The sequence below is a fragment of the Eptatretus burgeri genome, chromosome 15 (genome assembly GCF_056783735.1).
Source record: "Eptatretus burgeri isolate ZD-2024b chromosome 15, Ebu_testis_v1, whole genome shotgun sequence".
Lineage (NCBI taxonomy): Eukaryota > Metazoa > Chordata > Myxini > Myxiniformes > Myxinidae > Eptatretus > Eptatretus burgeri.
This window is the reverse complement of record NC_140975.1, coordinates 10577143-10595607: the sequence shown is the minus strand read 5'-3', so window position 1 is coordinate 10595607 and position 18465 is coordinate 10577143. Positions and strand designations below refer to the sequence as shown.

At 46.2% G+C, this 18465-nt stretch overlaps 1 protein-coding gene across 1 annotated transcript in view; it reads right to left on the bottom strand.

Annotated features, from left to right (window-relative positions):
- Window positions 1–18465, bottom strand: part of RABGGTA (Rab geranylgeranyltransferase subunit alpha) — a 57639-nt gene that overhangs the window by 23795 nt on the left and 15379 nt on the right. The window contains exons 7-12 of the mRNA XM_085858096.1: window positions 16280–16362; window positions 16063–16164; window positions 15360–15465; window positions 15175–15226; window positions 12775–12863; window positions 12451–12656 (exon numbers count right to left, since the gene is read on the bottom strand). Of these exons, the coding sequence (XP_085714222.1) occupies window positions 12451–12656; window positions 12775–12863; window positions 15175–15226; window positions 15360–15465; window positions 16063–16164; window positions 16280–16362 (638 nt within the window). The remainder of the gene's footprint in view (window positions 1–12450; window positions 12657–12774; window positions 12864–15174; window positions 15227–15359; window positions 15466–16062; window positions 16165–16279; window positions 16363–18465) is intronic.

The window sequence follows — 18465 nt, the reverse complement described above, 5'->3', positions numbered from 1 at the left end:
GGAACACAACACAAGCAAAGCATTCACGACAATGTTATAATTAATCTATAACGCATTCTTAACTTGGGAGCTACGGATTACGGGTTTCGAAGGGGACCCTAACGAGATAAACCTCAAACAACATGCAGACAAGACATGGACAGCATGCAGACAAGACACAGAGTACTTGGTGATGCTTCATGGATGAGAGGAAAAAGTGTCAAAGGCCCGAATGCGGCTCGTGACAAGCCGATTTCAACGGATTCGAGCACCCGGCTCGAACACGCCACGTGGCAAAATGGCGGCGGCGTCCATTTGTCGCAGCCCTCACGCAAGCAGCCTCGGCGCGTTCAGACTCCGCGTAAGGTCGACGGCCCAAAACGAATGATCTGTGGTATGCTCCAGCTGGCTTTTCACAAGGTCCAGCATACAAGTCCAGGCCTGGCCTGTTCACCAGATCAGGCCAAATCGAGGTGTTGGGCTCCGCAGGCTGGGTCCATGGCCGAGGAGGAACAGCCGGCCAAAACCACTCTCCACAAAGCCGATCGCCCGACTCGAAGCTCAGGCAGATCCACCACTGCCTTTCCGGCGCTCGCTCGCCTCCCAGCAGACTCACACACAGCCAGTTCTATTCAGCCGATCGCGCCACACCGGCGCTCGCAGTCCCACCTTCTGCCGATTGCAGACTCGGCGCTCGCTTCTCAGTTTCACTTCCTCCTTTTCTTTTGGGGCGCGCCCCTTTACAAAGCCGACAGACACTCAGGCTCCCTCGGCAGATCCACCACTGCCTTTCCGGCACTAGCTCGCCTCAAAGCCGACTGGCTCCTCCCTTCAGTTTCACTTCCTTCTCGAGGCCACTCCCCCTCTCAGAGCGCTGGGCAGGGACTCTTATGGAGAAGAGAAGGAAGGAGAAGAACCTCTCGGTACACCACCACTGTACGAACACTGAACATGCCTCATACACCTCCCGACGCATGTAACGTCCATTTACCGAACAACCTGGCTAAACATGCATTTCATGGGGGATCTGGGCTAATCCTATATTTAATAACACACTAAGGGCCATTTCCGCAACAATACAGATTTTTTCCAAGATGGCGGTCATTTTCAAAATGGCCGCCGCCATGGGCGAAATTACTGATACAACCATATAAATGAATATATTTCCTATGATTGGTTGGAAAATTGACCAGAAATGTGAAATGTCACTAACTTTTACCTTACGTTTCACACGTTCTTCATTTCTTAACCAAGATGGCTTTCAAATTCAAAATGGCTGCCAAATTCAAAATGGCTGCTACATGATGAAATGGTGACAAACATATGAAACTGTAATGTGGTAATTGTACCATGCATCACAGTCAACGTTCTTCCAGTTAATCTGTGTATAATTGCACGCATTCATCCATTCATTCATCCTTCATTTTTTTTTTCTTTCAGATCAGTATCTCCATAAGACAGTGCACGCTGTTGTTAGTTGCAGAAGCTGTGGTGGTGGAGTAGTAATCAAAATACCAACAATGGCTAAATTCTTCAAGATTTTAGACCCCAGACAACGTCCAGAAACTCCTTCAACATCTGAATCATCATCGCCGATAGATTGGACAAAATGCATTTTGTGTCAACAGACATCAAAAGAACCACTGTGATGCCCAGCTGAAAAAAAAAGAGGACTGATATTGACATTGGTGCACTTTATGATAATTTTGCAGGTAATTTGATAAGATTTAAAGAGCTTCAGAGTCTTCGAGATAATATAAACTTATCAAGGTTAGACAATGGAACAGGAGTTGCTTCAACTCTAAAGTCTAATGCAGCTAAATGGCACAAAAAATGCAAGGATAAGTACAACAATACCAAACTTCAACAGGTAGAAAACAGGAAAAGAGATGAGTGTGAAACCAACAGTGACTCGCCAAAAAAGAAAGTCACTCGCTACAGCAGTGGTGGTGCAGCCAGAACATCGCAAGACTCTTGCTTCTTTTGTGGTGAAAAATCAGATAAACTCCAGAAGGCATTGGCGGAGAAACTAGACAGAAATGGTCGGCGATGTGCAGAAAATTGTTAGTTGCCAAAATGAGCGCTGGGGATATGATGTCCCAAGATGCAATGTACCACAGCAATTGCTTAAAAACACTCTGCAAGAAAGCAGAGTCAGTGAATTGCTCTGACAGTGGAGAAAGTTCTTCTGATAAACAAATGCATGGCATTGTCCTGGCGGAGCTGCTTTTGTATATTGAAGACTGTCATGCAGAAAGCATGGAGAATGACGTATCACCAGTGTTGAAACTAGCAGATTTAAATCAGATGTACACTTCAAGACTAAATGACCTGGAAGCAGACACATCTACTCGAGAACACTCGACCAGGCTGAAAGAACGAATATTAGCCAACATACCAGACTTCCAAGCCCACAAGCAAGACAGGAACGTTATTCTTGCTTTTCAGGATGACATAGGACTGGCACTAAAGAGGGCATTTGAAAGTGACTTTGACGAGGATGCTATCATGTTGGCAAAGGCAGCTGAAATCGTTCGTAAGGACATTCTAAAGCTTGAAAAGTCTGTATTTATGGGGAAATTCTCCAAGAAGTGTCAGCACCAATCAGTTTCTAAGTCTCTGACGACCCTAGTTGGGATGATAATGGGTGGATCAAACAGTGCAGCAATCAAGCAATGCCACTGATACCCAGGCGATAACAACTGTCTCGCAGCTTATACGCCAAAATGTCATAATTCGACGTCGTGAAGGATCCACCTCTCACTACCACAGTGTGGATCGTGAGACACCCCTGCCGATTTACGTCGGACTCCTCATCCATGCCAGGACAAGAAAGCGCGAGTTAATTGACAGAATGTATGACCTTGGGCTCTCCATATCATATCAGGTCAGGTATGGGAGCATGTGCCAGAACAGCGCGTCGCTGCGTCCACTTTCCGCCGGTACTCCGGGGGCCTCCGTCTGGCCATCCCCCAGGCAGATGCCAGGCCCATCCCCATCTCCTTGAGATGATGGTCAACCTGCTGCAACCATGAGGCACGTGGTCGGCCCACTGGCCTCCTCCACTCATGAGACTCCCTCGCTGAGAGAATCTGGTGAGCAGGATCAGCGTCAGGAAAACGAGCCACATGTCCATACAGCCGCAGCTGACGCTCACGGACTATGCAGGTAACAAATCTCATCCGAGTCTCTCTCAGCAACCGCTCGTTGGACACAAAATCCGACCAGCGATAGCCAAGGATTCTCCGAAGAGACCTGGTACCAAAGGAATTAAGTCTCCGTCTCAGATCCTTGGTCAAAGTCCAAGTCTCGCACCCATAGAGCAAGACTGGAAGTACCAAGGACCTGAAGACTCGGACTTTCGTCCTCCCGCACAGGTACCGGCAGCGCCACACCCCATGATCCAGTGAATCCATGACTCCCCAGGCCCGACCCAGACGTCTATTGACCTCCGGCTCACAACCTGCGGAGACATGAATATCACTGCCAAGGTAAGTGAATCTATCCACGACCTCAACATCCTCACCACAAACAGACACAGACAGGACAGCAGCATCCAAGATGTCACCGAAAGCCTGGATCTTTGTTTTGACCCAAGAAATCCGTAATCCCAACGGCTCCGACTCCTCATTCAGCACCTCGAGGGCCCCCAAGAGGATGTCTAAAGTCTCCGCAAAGATGACTGCATCATCTGCAAAATCAAGGTCCGAGATCTTGACATTGCCAAACGATGCACCGCAACTTGATCTCTCCGACATCCTCCCAAAAATCCAGTCCATACAAGTGCTGAAAAGTGTGGGGGCAAGTACACATCCCTGACGAACTCCAGTAACAACTGGAAATAAGTCAGAGGCGGTACCACCACACTTCACAGCACTCTCAGTACCAGAGTAGAGTTCAGACATCAGATCGATCAGTTTCGGTGGCACCCCACGAAGACCAAGAATCCTCCAGAGGACATCCCGATTCACTGAATCGAACGCTTTACAGAGATCAACATAGGCTGCAAGCAGCCCCTGCCGAAACTCTCGTCTGCGTTCAGTGAGGACACGAAGAGCAAGGATACGGTCAATCGTTGACCTCTTTGGTGTAAAGCCTGACTGCTCTGGACGCTGGTGCTCAAGCAGATGGTGGCGAACCCTATCAAGAATTATCCGAGCAAAGACCTTGCCCGGCACTGAGAGCAGCGTCACCCCTCGGTAGTTGTTGCAGTCTTGGCGATCACCCTTCCCTTTCCAGAGAGGGACAACAAGGCCCCTCTTCCAGTCAGTTGGGATGATGCCTGTGTTCCAGGCAGAGCACAAAACTGCATGCAACGACGCGAGTGCAGCATTTCCACCAGCCTTGAGAAGTTCAGCATGGATGCCACAGATCCCTGGAGCTTTGCCCCGTTTCAACTGGTTCACCGCAGCCCGTGTTTCCACAAGCGATGGTGGACCACAGTTGATTCGAGGGTCAGCAACAGGGATTGTAACACCCTTGACGTCCAACTCGACAGCTGGGGGATCAGCCTGGTACAACCGCTCAAAGTAACCGGCCCAGCGGGCCTTCACTTCAGACTCCTCTGTCAAGAGCCTACCACTCTCTGCTCGAACTGCAGTGCTCCGAGGGATGGGCTTGGATGAACGTAATGCGCGAATTCCCCTGTAAGCGGGACGAGAATCACCTGTCCACAGGTGATGCTCTACCCCCTCACAGATTCCTCGCACATAGGCCTCCTTGTCCACCCTCAGTGCACGTACAGTTTTACGCCTCAGCTCCCTGAACAGCTCAGCTCTGCCATTCAGCCTGGCCCTGCGACTCTGGTCAATGGTATCCAGTGTCCCTTGAGAGACAAAATTCTTCTTTGCCCTGCGGTGAACTCCAAGGCATCCACCGGCAACATCAAGGACGGTGGTCTTGAAGGTGCTCCACAACTCTTCAGGACCCCCAAAGCACCCAGACCCCCCAAGTGTCCACTCAGCCTGTTCGCAAACTCCTCAGCTACTCTCTCATCCCTGAGCTTGGCAACATCCAGCCTAGGCTGGGATGGTACCATTCTCCAGGATTTAAGGTGCAGCTTTAGAGTTGCTACAACAAGCCTGTGGTCAGTATTGAGGAACTGAGCACTCCGGTAGACCCTGCAGTTCTGGATCATCCTCCAACGACCGTCAATGAGGACATGGTCAATCTCCTTTGCCACACCGCCAGCGTTGGAATACCAAGTCCAGCGATGAGCTTGCGGGCGCTGAAACCATGAACCAGCCACCCTAAGTCCATGACTTCTTGCAAAGTCAAGGAACTTAGTGCTATTCTGGTTCATAGTTCCTGACCCATGGGGACCAACACACACCTCATAACCATCCCTATCAGTTCCAGTCGATGCATTGAAATCCCCCAAGACTAGAAGTGTATCTCGTCTGGGGCACTGATCAACCACAGACTCGAGTGTGGCGTAGAATGCATCCTTCACGGTAAGATCACTCGCCTCAGTCGGAGCATAAATAGAGACCAGGGAAATGACACCTAAGGAGTGACGAATCCTTAATCTCATAATACGCTCGTTGACCGGTGTTACCTCAATTATCATTGGGGTCAGCTTATTGGACACAGCTACAGCAACTCCTTGGGTATGGTAACCATCAGAGCGACCAGACCAATAGTAGGTGTAACCACCCACCATTATCTCGCCGCAATCCGGTCTCCGAACCTCAGAGAGAGCTGCAATCCCGATGTCCAAACGCTTGAGCTCAGATGATAACAGAGACAGGTGATCATCCTCTCTTAGGGATAGGACATTCCAGGCACCCACCCGAAGGGACCGCCTCAGGTTAACCCAAGGAGACCGCCGTCTGGTGGACGACACCTCAGCACCACTCCGACACACTCTCCCGCAATCTGACCCAGGGATGTTACCCCGTGGTTTCCCTCCTATCAAAGATTGGGGGTCCCGAAGGCTTTGCCCCAATCCCATCATCCGGTGAGCTGCCCTGCGAAGGGAAGCTGCACAGGAGGTACTCCCACGGAGTGGGTTTTCAGATTTTTTTGCGTTTTGCGGAATGAAGCGTTTTACGGTGGCTGGAGTGCAAATCCTGCCACCAACCTCCTAATAAGAAGTAACCCAACTGCAGGAGGACGTCCGCAGACACAGTTGGGCACTAGATATGGATGGCCGTTGGCTCACAAGGAGCTCCTCCGCCCTTTGATATCATATGACAGAGTACTTACCATTTCAAAGGATTTGGGTAATGAAGTTTGTGCAAGATATGAAGCAGAACATGTTGTTTGTCCTGCAAACTTATGCCATGGTCTATTCACCACAAGTGCAGTTGATAACATAGACCACAATCCTACTTCCACGACCAATCAAGGGGCATATCATGGCACAGGAATATCGCTCTTTCAGCACCCGAACAATGATGTCCATGGAGTAGAGAGAGACACAGAGATCCTCCGGCAAAGTGAGTCTAAAGAGAAGACCTTATCAGAATTGCCAGAGGAATACACCAGCATACCACCGGTTTCCCTCCATATAAAAGACCCAACAGTACCAGAAGTTTCGGTTCTCCCGCCTGCTTCATTTGAAAGAATGTATGCAGCACTGCAGGACAATGCCAGGTGAGTTCAATATGTTCTAGTAGTAGGACCTCGCTTATTGTGCATCTGCCAACACTTATATTTATTTATATTTCGAATACTAGTAGATTATTGTGAATGTGAACACTGAACTGTCGCACTGTTTGTGCCTATATGCTTATTTCTTGTTGCTTTATAGGTGGCTCAGTCATGTGAAAGACATAGTTGAGTCTCATGATAACACTGCGCAAGATATGGAGGTCTCCTGGGCAGCATTTCATGCCAGCAACATAGAAAATGATTAAGCAAACCCAACAGATATCAGCTCGCTGCTTCCACTCTTCGCAGAGAAATCAAACTCTCCTGCTATGATACGTCACGCTATGAATATAATCAAACAATGTTGAATTTCTAAATCCTGGTCAGACTCCTGTCATTGCTTTTGACCAGCCGTTGTTTGCACTCGCAAAGCAGATCCAATGGAACTGGCCAACAACTTACGGAGAAGGCAAGATTGTAGTAGTGTTTTGGGGCCTTCATATAGAAATGGCTGCATTCAAAACCATCGGTGACTGGTGAGATGAAAGTGCATGGACCAGTGCTTTAGCAGAGGCTGGTGTAGCTTCTCCAGGCACAGCTGACTCTTTCCTCAAGGCATCCCACTTTACAAGGACAAGACATGCCCATCAGATTACGGCTCGTAGTCTATCCATCCTGATGCACAGAGCATATGACGAATATGGCAAGAGCTTGGCGGCTGATGAAATGCCACAAGCATTTGAGGCCTGGCGTAACAAGCGTATGGCTGAAAGTCCACAGTTTAATTACTGGTCTAAAACATTGGAATTTGAGCTGACTATTTTGAGCTTTGTAAGATCTCTTCGAGAAGGCAACTTCAAGCTCAACATTGAAGCTCTGGATCAGCTTATGCCCTAGTTCTTCGCCCTTAATCACCTGCACTACAGCCGTTAGCAACCAGTTCATTTGCCTGACATGATTCATCTTAGGAGTATGTACCCTGACGTCGCAGCACAGTTTCAAAGTGGCAACTTTGTCGTAAAGAAGACCCACCAGTCATTTTCTTCCATAGCCATTGATCAAGCTCACAAGAAAAATAATTGTATCGTGAAAGGTGACGGAGGGCTATAGGACTTACAGAAAACATATCACAACTAATGCGGTGGATGGTGGTGGGGCCAGAAATGGCACGAGTGATCGGAGAATTTAACGACTCTGTAGAAAGCATCAGGGAGAAACAGAACAAGGGGCCGGATATCAAACACCATGAACAAGTGAAGTCTGTGGAGAACACATGTGCCAAACAAGTGCGTTCTCTCTGTCATACTATCGAGGAAATAGCTAACCCATTTAAAGAACAAACCAGTGATCTGTTGGTTCTTGACACAAGAGATATTGTGGGAGATGAAGTAGTGACGACAGTTCGCGACATACAAATGATTGGAAAGGAGCAGTATGCTACCTTTGTAAAGGCCCTGTCACACCTTGACGATTTAGCCAACGTATGCCTGACGAATGCAAAATTGGGCGAAAACGCTGGCACACGTCGAATACGTTATGGGTAAGTTTGTATACCTTAAGAGCACGCTGGCATACGTCATAGTTCGCAGAGCTGTTCGACAAATTTTCCACGCTTGAAATTTCCCGAAGTATACCAGTAGATGACTCACACGTTCCGCATAATGCTGGCCATAAGTCGACACACATTACTTGTAAGTTACTCACAAGTCGAAACACGTCAAGGTAATGTTTAGCGGACCCAAAACTTATTTCTAACCTTTGAGTAATGTGTTGTAGGCACGTCACGCGATCGTTGACACACGTTGACACACGTTTCTTGTAAGGTACTCATAAGTCAAAACACGTCAATGTAATGGTTAGCGTCAGTGTTCCAGACTCCCTCGTTTTTTTTTTTTATTATTTTTTCTTCGGTATGACGGTCATGTTGACACTTCGATTTCTAGTGCGGTTATAATATTATATAATTAATAGGCTGCCGCTCAACGATTTAAATCATAACAGTCATACTGAAGAAAAGAAAAAAAAGAACCAGGGAGTCTGGAACACTGACGCTAACCATTACCTTGACGTGTTTCGACTAATGAGTAACGTACAAGTAACGTATGTCGACGTGTGTCAACGATCGTATAGCGTGCCTTCAACTTATGCCAGTGTATGCGGAATGTGTGTCATACGTCGAGTACGCCGAGAAATTTTCAACATGCTGAAAATTTCTCGACGTACGGCAGCGTGCTCTTAACGTATACAAAACTTACCCATAACGTATTCGGCAAATTTTTCATACGTCGGCATACGCTGGCTAAAACGTCAAGGTGTGACAGCGGTTTCACACTTCGATGTCTAGTGCGGTTATGATTTGAATCGTCGAGCTGCAGCCTATTAATAGCCTACGCCACGTGATCGTCGGCGATACGCTGCCGCGCGCTATGCATAAGTTAGACTATCGTTGGGCATAGGTTGTGAACGCTGACAACACGCTCAGCATTCGTTGGTATAAGTTATCTATATGTGATTGAAACGTTCTGTGTACGTTACCAACACGTTGTGCATACGTCCAACACGTTATTATATGCCCAAAACTTTCAAAAAAACATCAATAGTTCAGCGTACGCCAGCGTTTTACATACATTTTGAGACCTTGTCATACACTGGCGAAAACGTCAAGGTGTGACAGCTCCTTATAGGAGCGCCTGAGCGACAGATCTAAGTCTCTGTTCAGTCCACTGAAGAGAAACAATCTGCCATTGTTCAGCTGCACTCAGTCTAAATTTAAGTCCAATTATCAGCAGCAGATTACATCACTGAAGAAAACATGTGCCTTCTTCTCACAGTTGTATGTCTCCTGTCAAGTCCGTGATGGAGACATTGAGGAGTTCTTTCGCCATGAAAATCAATGTTATCCACCATCATTGTCCATATTTGGAGAGTTGCGGTCGGGGACAAAGGCTGACCTAGTCAAGTGCTTTGAGGAAACTTACCCGACTCCACCAGAACAAGTTCCTGAGATTGATGTCATTCTCCCAGATGGCGCCGCTATCATTAACATGTTGAAACCAGGCCCTGCCAAAACTTGCCATGAATACTCCAAGTGCATTTTCCTGCCCTATATTCAGACCCAGCTTACGAAAGCCAGCAGAGTAGACATTGTCTGGGATGAATATATTCCAAATAGTCTCAAAGCAATGACGAGGAAGAAGCGTGGAACAGGTACACAAAGACGTGTTCAACCAAATAGCAAGATCCCAGGAAACTGGGAAGGATTCCTCAAAGTCAGTGAAAACAAGAAAGAACAATTTGCATTCTTGGCTCAACAATCGGTGGCAATCCAAACTGAAAAGAAGGTCATCTCTACGTTTGGCAAATCGATATTGCTGAATTCCCCAAGAGAAGACATCAGTTGCCATGTGCACACGAAGAAGCCGACACTAGGCTACTACTCCATGCAGCAGACGCTGCTGCGAATGGATACCAGAAAGTCATGTTGCGTACTGTGGACACTGACGTGCTTGTCTTGGCAATAGCATTGTTCAACCAAACGAACCTGAGTGAAATATGGGTATTGTTTGGCACAGGAAAGAATTGCAGACTCATACCAGCACACACCATTGCCCATACCCTAGGTCCAGATAAATCTTTGTCTCTGCTAATGTTCCACACCTTCACCGGTTGTGATCAGACGTCATTTTTTTCTGAACCGAGGAAAGAAAACAGCATGGAACACAATGGTTTTCACAGATGTCGTAGAAGCCTTTGCGACTCTTGGTAGCGTACCTCCTAACCTCCTTCAGTCGAGACATTGAAAGAACAAACGCAAACAATTGAACGGTTTGTTGTCGTCATGTACGATCAGAGAAGCTGCTGTAACAGTGTTGACGATGCCCGAAGAGAGTTATTTACTCAAAAGGGGAGATCCATCGAGTTCATTCCACCTACTTCAGCTGCACTGTGTCAACACGCAAAGCGGGCAGCATATCAGGCAGGGCATTGCTGGGGGCAGGCATTACTGCGAGATCCAGAGTTTACCAGATCCCGCTGACTGGGGATGCTTTAAAGGGGGAACCTCACAGTTGTGGGAACCTCTGTGGACAACCCTGCCTGAAGCATCCAAATCGTGCAAAGAACTTCTTAAGTGTGGCTGCAAAGTGGAAAGAGGATGCCTGCGCCAATGCAAGTGTGTGAAGGCAGAGATGGCATGGACAACATATTGCAAGTGTCACGGAGACTGTGAGCGTTAATCACATGATTAAGCAATATTAAGCATCATTTTGTGCCTCGAGGTAGATTGCTGTTTCTATATACAACTAACAATGGACTGCTAAAAAACCATTGTTGAATCTTGTTGCCATGAGATGTCTTAGATCTATTATAACAAGATGAATGTGCACCATATTGATAGATGTTTCTCTTGAAAAACAAATCCGAGTAAAGCCCATGCCTACATGTGATAGTAATAAAAGAATTATAATTTGAAGAAAACATGACTTCATCAAGGATACATTAGCTTTTCCAGTTATCCACTTAACAGTTGGTGAGATCCACCTCTCTAGAAATGAAGGTAAAAAAAAACGGTTCTTTTTGTCCAATTACTTTGTATTTACACATGATAATATTCCAAAACCTAAAGACGCATTGCGTAGATGAAAGTTACATGTCATAAGAACGTTTTGCCAACTGCAGAACTAATGTGCTTTATTATACGAAGGGAGAGTTTGCATTCCCCTTTTATTATGCAAATGAGATAGGCAGCAATTTGGCTTAACGATCTAATTTGGTTTAAATATACGAGGCAATATGCGACTCAAAGCATGGAAAGAATATATCAAGTAGCGTGGATGTTATTCAGCAAAAACGACCCTTTTTACCTCCTTTTCAGAGAGCTAGATCTCCTCGACTGCTTAAGCATGGTGGCCATCTTGGAAGGAAACTTAAATGGCCCCATATCTAGAAATGTTCAGCACATTAAAAGCTACATCTGTGCCAATTTTTCCTGCTTTTCACCCAAAATGCACAATTGGTCTGTTATGTGGTACCATTCTGCAGCACTATTTCTTCGGTGCCTGGCGTCATGCATCGCCTGGATATGGATTTGGGAATGAGCGGTGTACAATATATAATACTACACAGATGGAGCACACAAACAACATCCACAGCCACACCAACAACAGCAACAGCAACATCGTTTTTGGCCCTAATCTCTCAATGGTGAAGAATCACTTTTAAAATTCTCGTCGTCGGATCCAGATCCGGATCTTCACCAAAATCTAATCAGTCTGTCCTTATCAAACACCCAACCTGTCTACAAAATTTCATCCGGGTCCATCCGAAACTTTTTGAGATATTCTGTACATAAAGACAAACAGACAGACAAAGGGGTGAAAACATAACCTCCTTCACCTTCATTGGTAGAGGTAATAATATCCACTGTTCCCAAGATGTTTTTCCTTCTTGGATAAACGCCGTGTTAACATGTTAGCTTATTGCGGCTTTTCGTGGGCCAAGCCTACCAGAAGTAAAAAAAAAAAAAAAACATAAACCACAAACACGTTCGATTACCTTTTTAAACAGTCACTGCTGCTGTTTAACGGAAAACTGAAAGAAATCTGGAGGAATATTGACATCCTTGAGGTATTCTATGCTAATCACATCCACCATAGACAAAGGGCCTGAGCCTGTATCTACTGTAATCAAAATACCCCAGAGAGGATAACAACATGACCCTTCCTGTTGCTCCCATAAGGAATGGGTGTACTTATACAAAAAAACCCGACACATTTTCTCATTCATTGTGGGAGTAAACTAACCTATCCTATGTAAAGTTCGCCCCAAGGAGTCATTCCCACAACAATATCACAGCACACATCTCATTGGAAATAATACCTTTCTCGCGAGATGTAGCACACGTGTCTCTGCATACTCCATGCACAGTAGGCCATCCTCCACTTGGTATTTGCTGCGCAGATCCTTATAATATCCAGTACGCAGGGGGTCGACAGCAAGCAATTTCTTGAACCAGGTCAATGTTTTGCTTGCGTGACCCAGTGGGTCGAGGACCCGCGACAGCAGTATACAAGTGAGCAGGCACCCTAGATCACAAAATAAATCAAGAAAAACATCGAATCACTGCACAGGCAAACATTCATACAATGGCTGCTTACCTTACAACAGTCCCTTACCTTAAATCCTAATGTACCATTTACTTACATTTGTTCTCCGGTTCCAAATCTAGAAGCTGGCGGCATGAATCCATCTCTGCCCGCAGCACCGACGACTTCTCTATAGACAGCTCCAAGCTGCAATCCAAGAATGTTGACCAGAGAGAGTGAGAGAGTGAGAGTGAGAGTGAGAGTGAGAGTGAGCTCAAGGATGTAATCAAAGTGGCAAAAGTGTAGTAAAACGATGTTCCCGCTCCATCCCTTCCCTTCCATCAAATGGCTGTGCAGCTGGCATTGTATATGAAAAGGCTGAATGTCTAAACTCTGTATTTGCTTCTAAATCTTGTGTCCCAAACCCATCGCTTTCTGCACCTACCTTACCCAGTTGCACCCACCCGTTCCTGGACTCTGTGTCCTTTTTCTCCTGAAAGGGTGGAGAACTTGCTGTCAAACCTCGACTCAGATTCTGCAACCGGTCCAGACGGCATCAGCCCTCGTGTCCTAAAAACCTGCTCTGCTGCTCTTGCTCACCCTCTCAATGTTCCATTCACCCTCTCATTTGCTCAAGGTCATCTGCCATCTGCTTGGAAATCAGCAAACATTACCGCTCTGCATAAAAAGGTGCAAAAACAGATCCCTGCAATGACAGACCAATCAGCCTTCTTGTAATCATCAGCAAAGTCATGGAATCAATCATCGCTTCTGACATCAAGTCATTCCTCTTCTTCAATGGCTTGATTCCGATCATCAATTTGGATTCAGACCAGGTCACTTTACCCTGGATATGCTGCTTATGCTCTCCCAACAATGGATGGAGGTCCTCAATGCCGGACATGAAATCAGAGCCGTATCCCTTTTTTTGACACGGTCTGGCACCCTGCCCTGCTCACCAAACTCTCTTCCTATGGTATCCAAGGCAATCCTCCACTCATGGCTCACAGACTTCCTCTCCTGTCGCAGTCAAGGTGTGGCCTGAAATGGAGTTCTCTCATCCCCCCCTTCCTGTCCAGGCTGGAGTTCCTCAAAGCAGTGTTATGGGCCCTGTACTTTTTCTGGTTTTCATCAATAATCTCTCAGACTCTCTGGAAAATCCTCTTCATCTCTTCGCTGATGACTCCACCCTCTGCCGTACCATCTGTCATCCCTCAGATTGGCAAGCAGCAGCCTCTTCACTCTCTACAGATATGGATAAAAATGAAAAGCTGGTCCAACACGGAACATGTCTTTCAATCCTAACAAATCTCACACACTCACCATGTCTCTCCGAAAGGACCGTCTGGAAACCTCCCCATCTACTTTCTCAACAATCCTCTTGAAGAAGTCCTTTCATTCAAGCTTTTGGATCTCACTATCTGCTACGATTTCTCCTGGGAAAGCCACATTTCCAAACTGGCCTCCAAAGCCAGTCTCCATTGTGAGACTCCACCGACTGGACATACTCCATCGTTCAAAGTCCTTCCTTGGCACATCTGAGCTCTTGACCACATACACAGCTTTCATCCACAGGCTGATGGAGTATTGCTCTCCCCCCTGGGCAGGCGCTCCCACCTCTCACCTTTCTCGGCTTCACGCTGCGGAAACCAAGGTATTTAGGATCCTTGGTATTTCCAGCGATGAAGCTGAGTCTTTGGGTGTCTCACTCTCTCACTGCAGGCAGGTCAGTGGTCTGTTTTCTACAGTCTCCTCTGCAGCCTCACCCCTCCCGCCAACTCTGTCTGGTATCTTCCCCCCCCCCCCATATTTCCACAGGGCGCTCAAGGTCCACCAGCAACCCCCTTCTGGTTGAACTACCAAAATCAAGAATCACTGCGCACCTTCACTCTTTCATTCCTCTTTTTCCCCCCACCTCTGGAAAAAAACTCCCACACCCTCTTCAATCCCACTCTTCCCTCCAGGTCTTCAAAACAGCTGTTCACCACCATCTCATATCTTCCCCCATCCAAAACCATGATTTTTTCGACCCCCATTGATCCACCCCAAACCCACCTCCTTCACATTCCCTGCTTTCCTTCCTGAAAGTCCCTGTAATGTCCATCTTGTATTCGCCATGTTCCCCGCTCCATCCCTCTCCCTTCCACAGATCTCCTAATGTCTTTGTTCCCCACTGTTTTGTGCTTCCCTCTCCCGCTCCTCTTGTCTCCTGCTCCCCTTGTTATACATTCTGTGTGTTAGCTCTTATACGAACCTCAATATTGTATACAAAAGGAAATAAAGGAAATCACAGTGTAGAAACGGATGCAGCAAGTCTGATGACCGGCACACACCTTGACTTTTCCACATACAATTTCTCCCATTTATATCATGTAACCTACAAAATCACGTGCCGCGTTCTGCCTGACAAAATGTATCAATGGCTGTCACAGACAGTACATAAATATCTCAGTAATATCAGTCATTGATGGGACAGCCTGTGGATATAAACAGCTAAGTACATCGACAATAAACTTGCCTGAAAAGTTTCTGGTCCGTTGCGGAATCTTGGCACCAAGACTCCTTTGAACCTGAGACAGAGGCCCAAACCAGTGAGAGGTAAATGGATGGATATTAGTTCAGGAAAACAGCTTTATAGACTCGAGTATGGCGTCTATCACAGAAACGTGGTCGCTGTAAACTTGGCAGCCACTTCAATCTCACCTGGATACAGAAGACATTCCTTCTTTAACCGACCGTCTTTCCATGACACGTGCAAACAGTGCTGCAAAGTTTCCCCTTCCAGTAGCCCCGGAGGCAACTTGCACACCTGCCTCAAACACGAGACAAAACACTCGGTTGACACTCCATAAAAGCGTGCATTCTGGCTCACTCCACAACAAAAACATGAGCATACCTTTATTTGGGTGGTGTATAGGCTAAATGTGCCCCCCAATTATATCTCGTCACACCAAACCTGCAAATCTTAACATCATCAAACGAGAACATCACTCGGTAGAGCGCATGCCTCCGCCAGGATGAACAGTTTACGTTTTGCATCCCACCGATAGGCCGGATCTGCATCCGTACCTTGATCAAAAGTCTTATCAGCTTGTTCTTGACACCTAACCAACTCACATCCACCTAGTTGTCATAACTCGTCCGCAACGTTTTGAAATATCGTGCGATATATCATTTTTTGGCCCCATCTCTCAATCTTCACCAACATCAAATCAGAATCAGACCTTGTCATCCACCCAACCAGCCCACCAAGTTTCGTCCAAATCCGTCCATTAGTTTTTGAGCTATCCTACTCACAAACAGACAGACAGACAGACAGACAGACAGACAGGAGTGAAAACATAACCTCCGTCCACCTTCGGTAGTGGAGGTCATGAAAGGCAAACCGGTAATGTGTGCTACAAACCCAAACATGAGAGAAAGTGCTCCTTTTATCAGGGACTTGCCACTTGGAAGGAAATGGACGTGAATCAACAAACAACACTGCTTCGTCCTCCTCGTTCCTCAACTACGAGAAGGAACAAATGACATGAATATTGAAAGTGATGCGAGTGGTTGACACACGCACACGCATGACAATCTGCACAATAAATAAATCAGGAAAAGGGGCTCGACACACTCACATTGACTGGCTTGCTGAAAGAGACGAGAACAGTCTGCAGAGGTTTGGACACGTACACACAAGTGATGGCATCTTCTATTTCCGCTGCAGGAACAGGGTGGAAAGAAAAAAAAAGGAAACGATACTAAGTGTCAAACAATGACGAGGTTCAAATAAATTGACCTGCAGGTGGATGAAGGTTTTTTTAAGATTTGGGGGGGGGGAACCTTTTTTTTCCAATTCCCAGTGCTGGTACAGAGGATCAGAAGGAATCAAGACACAGGAGGAGGTCATTTGGCCCATCGTGCATGTGCTACATCAACAACAGGCCAATTTGTACAAAAAATGAAAATGCTAAATGCTTTTTTTTCTTTCCGGGGGTGGGGAGGGAGTGGGCGAAGGCGGTTCTTGGGTGAGAAGCACACAACATTAACGACACACCACCCCTTGACGAGACCCCAACAGACACTTTAAACACATGCACGCAGACACCCATCCATGCTCAAGATACCTAAAAGTCCGGCCAACATCCCTACACCCCTCTATCCCCAATACTTCCAGATACCTATATAATTCTATTTTTAAACTTCTCCACTGTTTCTGCTGCCACTACCTTTCCAGGGAGACCATTCCATACATTAACTACTCTCCGAGTGAAAGACCCCTGCCTTACTTCCGTTTCAACTCTGCTCTTCTACTCTCAGGCAATGGCCCCTGGCCCTATCACAGTGGCGTACCCAGACGGGGGTGCGGCGGGTGTGTACACACCTCTCCCCAACAAAAAAGCTCCACACGATTTAGAAGCATTATTTTTCATCACGTGTTCGAAGGTGAGCTCAGGGAGGACGGAAGCCTACCTCTGGAACAGAAGAGCAAAAGCTCGCTTGATCTCGATTTTCAGTACGAATCCACACCGTGAGCAAGATTAAATTCGAGATTTGATGATTCTCGTGTTTTATAATGATCCTTTGAAATGAATGTTTAAATACAGCGCATCATGGTTTGCCACGGACACCTTTGCTCGCGAGCAGGCCGCGGGGTTATTCGCGGAAGACAAGTGAAGTGTCATTAAGATTAATTTTCTAATGTTTCTAAGTGTGCTCATCAGATTCTTGACGAAAGCTCCTTTATGATGATGGATGCATTACATCGACGACGTGTGGATTTAAATTAATGAATTACGACTTTTGAGGGTGTACTGAAGTGAATTTAAAAATGACTCTTGATGTTTAAAGACTGCTTCGCTATGTGAAACACAGGGGTTCACACAATTTGTTTGTATTAGGTTCTACGATGAGTACCAGCAGAAATGGTTTGGTACTCATGGAAAATAAATAAATTGTGCCACTCCAATTTTTTTTTGTCTGCTTTCCCAAGCACCATTCCGATTTTTAAAGCACCTCTCGGCTTAGTATCCATCTTACTCCTCTGCAAGCGCTCTCTCAGAACGTACGCTCCAGATGAGACACTCGCAAGCCACTCTTTTTTTCTTTTTTTAGATCCCCGTGGAGGATCTCGAAGTCTTACTCACGTTGTTCTTCATCTTCCTCTTGTGGACTTTTTTGTTTCACAGCCGACAGTTTTCATCGAAACTTCCTGAAACTTGGCGTATATATGTAAAAACACCCTGCGCAGACAGTAACCATCTCCGATTTTGGAAATTCTTCCTAGAAAAAAAAGTTGACGTCATAATATCGCCGCTAATGGAAATCGCCGATACCATTATCTCCGAAACTGGGCAAGCTGTTTGAATTTGGTTTGCGGGAATCAAGCCGGGCATTAGCACAGATAATTTATCGCAAACCTGATACATCACAATGACGTCATATTCGTTTTTATGTCATCATTAAGAGGACGAGGATCTTAGCTCATTTGAGCTTGTTTTTGTTCCGGGCGCTCCTGAAACTCCTTTTCTTCCTCCTTGCTCGTGCGTTCTCCTTCGTTCGATTTTTTTTTTCATCTTATAAGTTATAAACTTTACAATAAATCTTATAAATAATAATGTTATCATTTATAAACTTAATTTTGTGCACTTAAATTTTGAAATAACAGGATATAAATTTATCAGAATTATCACGGAAGAGTCTTTCCGACACGAGTTGAGAAAAACTTCCATCGAAAGTCTGTGCTGTGCTCGTACACTTTTAAACTTTCGGTGCATCTTTGAAGTCCGCACTTAGTTTTTTGTTTAAATCGCACATGAGTACC